Genomic DNA, 10,610 nt, shown 5'->3' on the forward strand with positions numbered 1-10,610 from the left:
AGTGACCCATGGGCTGCCGACTCACGGCCCGGTTCTTCCCCTGGCAGCTCCGTGCTGATGATCTGCTGTAGCTTGGTGTCGTCGGCTCAGATTAATGTATTAAAGCCACATTCATTAATTATGCAGCTGAACTTGTTTATTCAGATGTGAGCTGCTTCCTGCTCTGTCAATCACAGAAAACCTGGGACGAAACTACTGAAGGTAATTAATCAAAGGGGAGGTCCAACCTTTAACATGCTCTGCTACATTATGCACTCACTGGGCCAAACCGGGCCTTAAACAGATGCTACCATAGATGACAGAACACTAAGCATCAGATCCAACTATTATAAATGTTTCTGGTTGTCAGGAAACTGCAATGTTTAGACAGCTCTCACTGAAAACTATAAAGAAGCTCAAGGCGCAGGATGCTTCGAGTGGGAAGGCAACAGAACCGCTCAAAGCAGATCCAACCGTGGAGGATCAGAAATGTTCTGCAGCAGGGGAGGTGACTAGAAGGGTTCTACAGAAGATGAAGAGGAAAGATCTGGAGCAGAGGTTGCCTGTCAGCACAGCAGCAGCAGCAGCAGCAGGTGAGTCACAGGAAGAGGAGAAAGTGACATCACAGCGGTTGCAGCTCCTTCACACTAACACTGCTTGTTCTTATGCTGTTTGATCCAGCACCGAACCCACAAGCCATCACAGAGTAGGTAACCAGATAACCGGTGATGATGATGATGATGATGAAGCTTGATTCTGACCTGGTGTCTGCCTCCAGATGGGAACATGGTGTGAAGGAGAGGAGAAAAACTGTTTCCAGTGTAAGAGAGTGTAAGTGTTACACCTGGATCGTCTAAGCCCAGCTGAGATGGTGTCAGGGCTCGGACCATTCCCACAGTAGAACATAGAAACATGTGAGAAAACGTCTAAACGAACGTGATAAGGACAGGAATTGAAAAAGTGAAGGCAGCAGCAGGAACAGGATGAGGGAAGGGCTGGAAGCATAATCAGTGTAAGGGAGGAAAGTTCAGTGAAGTCTTCATGAGAATCCTCGTCATGTGACCTGATGACGTCACCGCTGAGCAGCTAGGGGCTCTAAGGGAAGGCTTTTCATTTCTTTCCCTCCTGTGGTTCTACTGACACCTGCTGCTGACGTCAGCGGTGGGGCCCAGAGTGCCCAAAGGAAGCGGGTCTCTGGATCCGGACAGCGCTGAGCATCAGTTTGACGCTAACTTGCGGTTCTCTCCCGCAGACGCTCGTGAACTCACCATCGACACCAACACCCTGCACAAGAACCTGAGCGACGCCGACAGGAAGGTGACGGCGGTGAGAGAGGAGCGGCTGCTGCCCGACCACCCGCACAGGTTCGACGTGTACCTCCAGCTGCTGTGCGGCGCTGGTCTGACTGGTTTCTGCTACTGGGACTTCGAGTGGACCGGTTGGGTGGAGGTGTCGGTGAGTTACGCAGGAATCGGCAGGAAAGGAAGCAGCGACCACTGCAGGTTCGGATTTAATGCCCAGTCCTGGGTTTTGGAGTGTTCCGACTCCGGACCCAGCCGAGGCTATTCCGTCCGGCACGACAGCGGAAGGACGGCGCTGGCGCGTGGCTCCGTCTCGGGCAGAGCGGCCGTGTTCGTGGACTGTCCTGCCGGGACCGTGTCCTTCTACGAAGTGTCGTCTGACGAACTGACCCCCCTCCACACCTTCAGCACCACGTTCTCCGGACCCCTGTACCCGGGCTTCGGCCTGTTGTCTCCTGGTTCCTCTGTGTCGCTGAAAAGTAGCGGCGGCGCGTGATGTTTACGTGATTCCAGTTAAACAGATAGAGAATAGAGAGACGATTTGATTGACAGGTCCTGCTCTGTACTGAACATTCTCCTCCTGTGGAATGTTTTACATTCTGCTGCGTTATTGTCCCTTGTCCTTGATCCAGATTTGAGAAGTGCTCGTGTTCCTCCATCCTCCACAAATAACAGTCAGTCAGTCTGTCTCAGTTCATCCTTTCACTTTGCTTCCAAATGTCTTAAATTGCATTAAAATATACAACCTTGTAATCTAAAATAAACTTCTCCAAAGACTTGACAGAAAATCTGCTTATTTTCACAACGCCGTTTTATTTCTCTGACACACTGACCCCCCTCCGCACCGTCAGCGCTGGACCTTTGTCTCCAGGCTTTGGGTTTGGTGCATCTGGTTCCTTAGTGTAGAGAGAAGACTCATACCATGCTGATGTTTGGGTTGGTGAGAGGCACAAGCTTCATGGGGACAATAAAATTAGTTCAAACAGAGCTCAGTGTGAAAATATCTGGTTCTAACCTAGGTCCAGATTAGACTCCGAATGGAGGAATCCTACCTCTTGTACTATGTGTAGAAACCGGTGTGACACATGTTCATAGCTCTGAAATAAGACAACAAAGTCCTACTTTCAATTTCAGTCTATATTTGCACAGGGAAGCAATCTGTCTAGTGAAATTACATAGACATGCAAACGATTTCAACATATATGCAGGTGTGTCGTCATTGATAAAAAATAAAGTAGCATCAAATAAGATGAGTACAAGTCCAGATATAAAGTAGTAGTGAGTAGAAATACTCCCGTTACTTCCGCCGCTACCTGTTTATGGAAAGTTTGTGGCGAGTCGACCTGCCACCGCGGTGCATGCTGGGGGATATCGGGCAGGGTAGCAGTAGCCGGGGCTGACTCAAGCCACTGTGTCCCGTCTTGCGCCGTCAGGTGGACTCTGTGTGACCCTCCGTGGATCGCCCCGTCTTTGAGCGAGTCATGGACGCCACTGGATAGAATCTAACGGTGAGCTTTGCGCTTTATTTAGGCAACTCGAAGGCAGCAGCTGCCAAACGGAACAGGACGGTGACAAGCTAACGCTAATGACGGCTAGCTGGCTGTTGCTGGTGTTAGCTGGATGCGCAGTTAGCGCAGGTAGTTGACTTCTCGCTCACTTCACCTGGTGTTGCTCCTGAATCTGACCATGTGTGTAACAACTTGTTGAACACAGAAAGCGCCGATAAACGAATGGGCTGTTTCCAGCCAACGCCGGGTAACTTAAGGCTCAGCTATGGTGTTTTCCACAGTTAACGTCGGCTATGCTAAATGCGCTCGCGTCTCGGCCTGTAATAAGTTTTATCTGCTGCCTCCTTGTTACTGTGAACGTAGCTCCTGGTTTGTACTATATTAGGCTTTTGTGTTAATGCTTTGCCGTGTTTCTTTCTTGAGCCGTTTTAGCCTCCTAGCTCCCCTCACACCCAGCGTCACACACGTTAAGGATATGTGTGAGACCTTGAACACAGGTAGTTTCTACGGAGCCAGTCTGTGGTCAGAGGGGGCAGCGTCGTCAAGTAGACAGTTGGTATTGCAATGTGACGTGTCCACTGTTAATGGATTAACTCCTTTCTCCTGAAGCGCCTAGTATCGTATTTCAGGTTTGATAGGTCCAGCTTTAAGAGGAACAAAGTAACAAATGTCTTTGTGGCGGATTAGCAGAACCTGGGTGGATCCATCACGCTTCCCAGATGTTCTGTCTGAGATGAGTTCAACAGGCCACCACCCACAACAGCTGCTTGGTGTTTGTCTCTAACATGTTGACCTATAACTTCAAATTTACAAAGCTTTTACAGTATTTTATAAATGTCTCAGGAGACACAAAAACATTGGCACAAAACGGAGAACTGAGCAAAAGCATCAGATAAAAAGTAGGAGACATTAGTGTAACTAGAGGATGGTCACAAGCTGCAGATTGTGTGGTTTTTCACCCCACTGAATTCTAATTAATTGCTCGTGGCTGCAGTCTGTCTTCAGCCAGAGTTAAAAAAAACAGGTTTAGGTTCATACCACAATACAGCTATTTACTTGTTGATAAAACTACACTGTACTATCAACATCGATGATCTCTTTCTGATACTATGTCTTCCCTCCTCAGGTGTAGAAAGGAGGGTTTGTTGACTTGCCGAGGATTATGGAGCCAGATGTGATCCGCATGTACTCCTCCTCTCCGCCACCGATGGAAGACGGCGTGGAAGATGAGGACGATGAGTTCGGAGACTTTGGCACTTTCTCTGGAGTCCCAAACAGCATCAGCTTTACAGAAATTGACACCCCGACCACTTTCAACCAGACCCAAGCTTTGACTGCCACCTCCCCGCCTGAGCATATAAACAGCAGAGGGGTACGAGGGTTCAGCCACAGCTCCTCGAATGGCACCCACAGCCCTAATAATGAACTGTCCAAGGCTAATGGACATGTGGGCAGTGGACCCTCAGAAAGAACTGACATTAAAAAGGTCCTGTCCAGCTTTCTGGATTTCTCAATGAGCAACACGTCTGGTAGTGAGCCTGCTGATTGCAATGGTGGGGGCACAGGGGTGCTGACAAATGGGTTCTTAACTTTTGACGTTCAGGGAAGCCCTTCGTCACAGATTTCTGTCCACTCTCGTATAAAAGGAATGTCCACAGAGGATGATTTTGCAGACTTTGCTTCTTTTTCCAATGCTGAAGGACACCTCTGTCAGACAGTACACAAGCACTTGAACTGTCCCACGGAGGTGAGCAGTCTGGCAGATGTTTCTTGCCACGGTGAGCAAGGATTGACTTCAGAGGATGATGCCGTGGACAAAAACAGAACTGGACCAAATGCATCTGGTCCTGAGTCTGTATCTGTTGAAGCTGAGCCCCTGGGTGGTTCCTGTAACACGGAACAGAGCCCTGACACAGACTTGTATCAAAGGGACGTAACCTTTGCACAGGAGCTGACCACCTTCGAGGCAGTTTGCACTAACGAGCCTCTCACTCTAATCAGAGTGGGTGTAGCTGACAGGGACGAATCTAAAGAGGCAGCTGTTGTTACTGAAAGCAAACTGTCTTTTAACCCTGCTGCAGACAGTGAAGCGGGACAGTTAGATGAGAAGGGCTCCGAGACCGAGACTGAGACTGAGACGTCCTTTGGCCGGCCACTGTCCACGGATGCTCTGGATGAATACGGTGACATTAGCACTACAGGCTCTGTGCCCTCTCCGTCCCTACATGGGGAGACAGCCACGCCTGCTGACCACAGCCAGCTAATGGAGGATGACGAGGACTTTGGCCACTTTGGTGATCCTGGTGCATTTAGTAATCAGAGCTTTGCTGATTTTGAACAGCTGCAGGTCAAATTGGAGAGCAGGTTGGAAAGCTTTGCTCCTGCTCAGGAAGACACAAACATGAAGGAAGACGACTTTGGTGACTTTAACTCCCTAAAGTTTCACAGCAGTGGAAACGAGTGCGAGAATAGAGGTGGGTTTCCTAATGTCCCCATCAGTGCCAGCTTTGGAAACTTCAGATCGGCCACTGAAGATGCAGACGAGGAGGCAGAAGCAGGTTGGAGTGCCTTCGGGGAGCAGCAGCAGGTGGAGGGAGAGTCGTGGGCAGCATTCGATATCGAACAGAGTGTCACTCCTCCTGAAGATGGAGAGGGGGAGGAGGAGGAGTGGTACGAAAGTGAAGTTGCTGCAGACAGTGAGAATATCATCAGGCCAGCAAGTCAGTTGGTAAGACTGAAAAGGTCCCTGCTCCACATCAGAAATTGAACAATTAATGTGTTTATCAATGAGATACCACTTGACAGACCCGGCAGGGATGTGATGTCAGTGAAGTAGAGAAAAGGGTTGCTAGGGGCTATAGATGAGCAAAAAAATATAATCTGGATGAGCAGATTCGCTCATCTGTGACATGTAAGTGATAAAAGTGGAGCAACACACAGCAGAAGTGAGTTTAGCATTTAATCATAAACTTGACTAATGTTAAAGGTCATTGGTGAACAGTGACGGTCAAAAACAGTACTAAAAGCTGCTGGTGTCCTCGAACTGGAATACATTCAGCTTATTTCCAGGTTGCATTAAACATTAATGAGAACACAAACCACCGGTGTCAGTGCCGATAGGTGGGAGGACAGAGCAGCTACTGGAGGCTCGGCCCCCAGGAATGTCACCTGTCCAGGTACTGCAGCACATTCCTCTCTGGTTAACACAGCTGATTGCAGCTTCGGAGCTCAGTGGTTTTCATTTACAGCTGTCACAGGGACTTCCGGTTTAAACTGAGCAGCTGGTACAACCAGTATAAAGGCCACAACGACAGTGGGTTCACAGTGAAAGGTGGACATAAACAAGCCTGTGACTGTTGCTTCCACTGCAGGGATTCAGGCTGCGTTTACCTCATTAGTTTCTCTCTTGAGGTTGTGTTGATAAACTGGGCTTTGGCGCTAAACATTTTAAAGATGATGACTGTTGCACAAATGACGTCTTTGTCGTACTGCTTCGCTCACATTTTTGGTAAAGCTGTGCATTTTTTAAAATGTCACATACTGACATGAACTGTCTGAGCACCGAGACCCACAAAGGTAGTTTTGAGAAGCAGAACCAAACACTGAACCTGTAAACAGAACCAGTAGCTTCTCGTGAAGCTCAGCTTTCACTCACATCGAGGTTTCCTCTAAGCCCCACAGCTGCAGTCTGGTCTGCTACCACCTTTTGCTGTCTCTGCAGGCTTCGCTGTCCAGCCGTCTGCAGAGGCTGTTTGTCATCACCTTCCCTCAGACCACGGTGGCGCCAGTGGAAGCTGACGTGTTGTCTCTGCGCATGCTTCTGGAACCCCCAAAGGAGAAGCTGCCGGCAGAGAAGGGGTCAGCAAGCAGCCGGTGAGTGTCACTCGTCCGTTTAACTTCAGGCGACGTCCCTTTGCTTCCTGTAGTCTCTGACCTACTTCGCCTCATCTTGCTGCAGGTCTGTTAGTGGTGGTGTGTGGACACACCTTCAGGACATCCACGAGGCTCTGGGCCTGCGATACCAGTGGGGCGGCTCCCACTGCAACAAAGCACTACTCTGCTGTCTGGGCATCGACACCCGCAACATTGTGAGTTGATGATGCAGAATGTTTAAGGGTTTTTGGCTGGACACTGGGAGCAGCATCCCTAGGGTTGTAAAGGTAACCACGTTTCCCAGAACAAATAGAACCCAACAGGTTTCAGAGGGAACTCCTGGATTGGTTTTATCTAGAAAACAATAGGTGCTACTGCTCCACATTTGATCTGTGTTAACGGTAAAGAGATCGTCGCTTTGGTCGGTTTGAATGGTTGTTTTTGTGGAACATTTTCAATTATTTCTGCTAACCCAAACATGAGGCATGAAGTGGTGTGTGGCTCCTACTGATGAGTAGCCTCCTAACTTGCTGCTTCTCCGTGTGCAGCTGTTCACAGGACAGAAGAAGCAGCCGGTCATCGTGCCCATGTACGCCGCAGGCTTGGTGAGTCGTCCGCCAGCTTCACGTTCCCCATCACTGTGTGCAGGTCCTACAGCAGCATGTGTGCCTCTGTCTGTCTGCAGGGCATGCTGGAACCCACCAAAGAGCCCGCAAAGCCCGTCTCTGCGGCAGAGATGATCGCCTCCATAGCCCAGGCGCCGCCTGTGGCTCCAGACAACAGCTCCAGTCCCACAGATGTGGTCCAGGTGAGTCCACTGGACATCTACAGACCAGAATCCTTACCACATCTGGTACAGATAGAGGCAGCGGTCAAAATATTTCTGTCTTTGGTCAACAAATGTCCCTGGAAAGCCTGTAGCCTGTTAACAGTTTGATGCTGCGTTCCTCTAACTAATCTCTTGTTGTTGCTCCAGCAGGAGGCGCTCCCACCTGTTCAGTTCGACTGGAGCAGCAGTGGCCTTACCAACCCTCTGGACGGTAGGTGGCCGCTCCAGCCTGAGCCTTCGTCCCATCTGCCTCCTCTCACGCTGCTCTAAACCTCGTGTGTCAGTAGACGCAGCCAGACAAACTTGCATGTAGGCACTGAAGTGATGAACTGGCTGCTTTAGCTTCATTAAACACCTGGAGACTGACTGCATCTGCAGCACATGGCTGGTGGCATTTTGACTTATTAACAGCTTCCTAAACATGTTCAAACCTCTATTCAAGTGAAAACCCATGTTAATGAGTGAGGAACATCACAACCTGCGTCAGTCTGCAGCGTTTCCATTACCTAAACTTCTGAAACAGTTGGAGTCTTTGTCCTGAGCCATAACTGATGGGTAAAGTAATGTCTGTCGTGGCTGCATCACATCTCTTGGTTCTGCTGCCGTGTGGACTGTCTTGGTACCAGCTGTGATAGCGCTGGGCTCTGAGGCTGGTGTGAGAACACAAGACGTGGGTTTTCCCTTGAAGCCACCAGTTCTGCATGGAGTCTAACCTTTCTCCTTTCTCCACTCACGCTGCATGTGTTTGCTCTCTCTCTCTCTGTCTGTCTGTGGTCGTTAACCTCGGTCGCCCCTGTTGCTCAGCGAGTGGAGGCTCTTCATTGTTAAACCTGGATTTCTTTGGTCCTGTGGAGGACTCGGGCTCCACCAGCTCCCCCTCTATACCAGGTCAGCTCACTGCCTCGTCTTTACACCAACACTCGTCAGATTATAAACAACCTCAGCCCTCACAGCTCTGCACCAGACATAACAAACCAAACAATAAGATTGTGTATTGGTTCAGAAAAACAATGCTACATGTAATGGCTTTTACACTTAGTTAGGTCTGACAAGGTTTAGCTGAAACTTGAGCTGCACATCAGATCTAATAATATAGATCTAAATATTTGAGCTTTCAAATTTTTAATTTAGTTTCCATTTTGGATACACCTGGAAGAGCAAAAGGAAAACACTGGCACCCACAGCATCCTGGTCCCTGAGGTCAGGCTGAAGCATTACGTTTTAAACTTGCAGATCTTCAAAGCAGCTCCTGATGCTTGAGGTTTTGCAGGTCATGTGAGGATGTCTGCTTTAGACTCTACTAATGCTTTTCTCTGAAGGCGTGAATGTGGAGAATCACAAAGTCCACGTGTTACTGATGTTCAGGTGAGCCTGTCTTTGTTGCACGTCAGGTGTGGACCCTGAGCTGTACGAGCTGACAACAGCCAAGTTGGACCCCGGCAGCTCCGGCAGCCGAGTGGCCGATGCCTTTGCTCGCCTCATGTCCACTATGGAGAAGACCAGCACGTCCACCAGGTGAGGGCGCCTCAGTTTACTGCAGAAACCTCACGGCTGTGATTCCTTCATGACAACTGAACGGCTTTTTTTGACAGGAAGCTGAAGAAAGACGAGAATCTAAGCGAGGAGGCGATCAAAGTGATCGCAGCTCTGCCTGATCTGTCCTTCATGCAGGCGAAGGTTCTGATGTTTCCCACCACACTGACGCCGCTCGAGTCCACTCCCCCGTCCATGTAACCTCCACACACCCACGGGCTTGAGTCCAACAAGCCTTCGTCTTTTGTTTTATAGTTGAGTTTGTCTTCTTTCACACTCATGTTTTACCTCCATTGAGTTGTCAAAATAAAGTGAAGCATTTCTAACCAGAAGCAACAGGAATTGGAGAAGGGTGAAGTTCACCTGATCTATAGCTTGTAGAAGGCGGCTGAGGCGTGTGGACTGTTCATATCCAGAGGACTCATCGTGTATATAATCAGGGATTAAATGTTTTCTTTTTACATTTCGGAGGATGGTTTTACGTCTGTTGTGGGTTCATGCCTGAAGCTCTTTGAAACAAACTGAAGAGAAATATAAAAATCAATACGTTTATTTCTAAAATGCATATATTTATTGACTTGAAACCACACTGCCTGCAAAATCCAGCTGGATGTCCTGTTTTTGGTTTCAACCTTACGTCACTGTAGATTTTAACCTGTAGTTTCTGCCCAGGTTTCTCTTTCCTAGTTTGATTTTTAACACTTGTCCTGGGTCTGGATTGTTTCTTTACCCTTTAGATCTGGAAACCAAATCGACCAAACTTCTAAATCCTTAGTCATTTTTATTCCACGTTGAAGCATTTCACTGATGTTTCTTCTGTTGTGGTCGACTGGTGAAACCAGTTTCCCTCCTCATCATTAAAATGGGGCGTTTTGGTTAAAGCAGTGTTTCCGCAGTGCCACTCGACTCGCTTCAGAAGGAAATTAAGGGACCAATTTCTGCTTTTTGTTCACAGATGAAGTGCTTTTTGTTGTTACAGCTCTAAGTTGTGGAGGTGGTTTTCTGCTCATACTACTGTTGGCCCTGTCTCCCAGGAGGATTTTGCACATTGTAAAGATGAAATGGATGTAATCATAGTTCACTGTGGCTTTAGACTGTGTACAGTTAAACTATGGACTGTAAAATGTACGGGGAAATTCCTATGGAAAAAAACGGAATCACTTGAAGAGCCTGTCAAAAGGTTAGCGTGCATGCCCAGGTTCTTTTGACTATAAGTGTGTAAATTTTACTTTAGTGTACACAAGAAATTAAAAATAATTTAAGAGAAAAAAGGTGGTTTCTTTCAACACTTGGACACATCAGAAAGCATTCAGTGAAAACAGGCTTTTCTTGTTTACCTCCAATCAGTTTAATGTGATTTTTTTCTGCTCTGTTTACTTCATGAATCCTTAAAAGGATCAATGTGATGTTTGCACATCAAGCCCATCTAGGAGTGGATGACGCCATCATACATCTGCTCCATCACACCCACAACCACCTGCAGCCTGGCGCCTCAGTGAGGATCATGTTCTTTGATTTCTCCAGTGCATTTAACAGCATCCAGCCTGCGCTGCTGGGAGAGAAACTGAAGGACATGCAGCTGGAGCC

General features: G+C 48.2%; 2 protein-coding genes and 1 long non-coding RNA gene across 7 annotated transcripts; 2 read left to right on the plus strand and 1 right to left on the minus strand.

Annotated features, from left to right (window-relative positions):
- The first annotated feature begins 358 nt into the window (after window positions 1–358).
- On the plus strand, window positions 359–2,059 carry LOC114857809 (stonustoxin subunit alpha-like). Of its 2 annotated transcripts, none has more exons than XM_041071929.2 (4): window positions 359–572; window positions 661–685; window positions 758–810; window positions 1,232–2,059. In XM_041071929.2, exons 1-4 carry the CDS (start codon window positions 359–361, stop codon window positions 1,774–1,776), a joined length of 837 nt encoding a protein of 278 aa, XP_040927863.1. In that variant the 3' UTR covers window positions 1,777–2,059. The 2 variants fall into 2 exon arrangements, with proteins under 2 accessions (XP_040927863.1, XP_029010496.1); XM_029154663.3 differs by having other exon boundaries at window positions 359–566; window positions 658–685.
- A 55-nt stretch (window positions 2,060–2,114) lies between these two features.
- LOC129603472 (uncharacterized) lies at window positions 2,115–2,719 on the minus strand. The gene is made up of 3 exons (XR_008693353.1): window positions 2,594–2,719; window positions 2,333–2,377; window positions 2,115–2,234 (listed from the first exon to the last, which is right to left on the minus strand). It is a non-coding gene; the product is annotated as an uncharacterized LOC129603472 (long non-coding RNA).
- aftpha (aftiphilin a) lies at window positions 2,635–10,294 on the plus strand. Of its 4 annotated transcripts, none has more exons than XM_029153919.3 (10): window positions 2,635–2,788; window positions 3,915–5,516; window positions 6,510–6,661; window positions 6,747–6,876; window positions 7,210–7,266; window positions 7,347–7,469; window positions 7,638–7,701; window positions 8,295–8,378; window positions 8,882–9,005; window positions 9,083–10,294. In XM_029153919.3, exons 2-10 carry the CDS (start codon window positions 3,951–3,953, stop codon window positions 9,222–9,224), a joined length of 2,442 nt encoding a protein of 813 aa, XP_029009752.1. In that variant the 5' UTR covers window positions 2,635–2,788; window positions 3,915–3,950; the 3' UTR covers window positions 9,225–10,294. The 4 variants fall into 4 exon arrangements, with proteins under 4 accessions (XP_029009752.1, XP_029009771.1, XP_029009780.1 ...); XM_029153926.3 differs by having other exon boundaries at window positions 2,636–2,788; window positions 7,641–7,701; XM_029153938.3 differs by lacking the exon at window positions 8,295–8,378.
- The last annotated feature ends 316 nt before the right edge of the window (window positions 10,295–10,610 follow it).

Source organism: Betta splendens, chromosome 1, assembly GCF_900634795.4.
Source record: "Betta splendens chromosome 1, fBetSpl5.4, whole genome shotgun sequence".
Taxonomy (NCBI): Eukaryota; Metazoa; Chordata; class Actinopteri; order Anabantiformes; family Osphronemidae; genus Betta; species Betta splendens.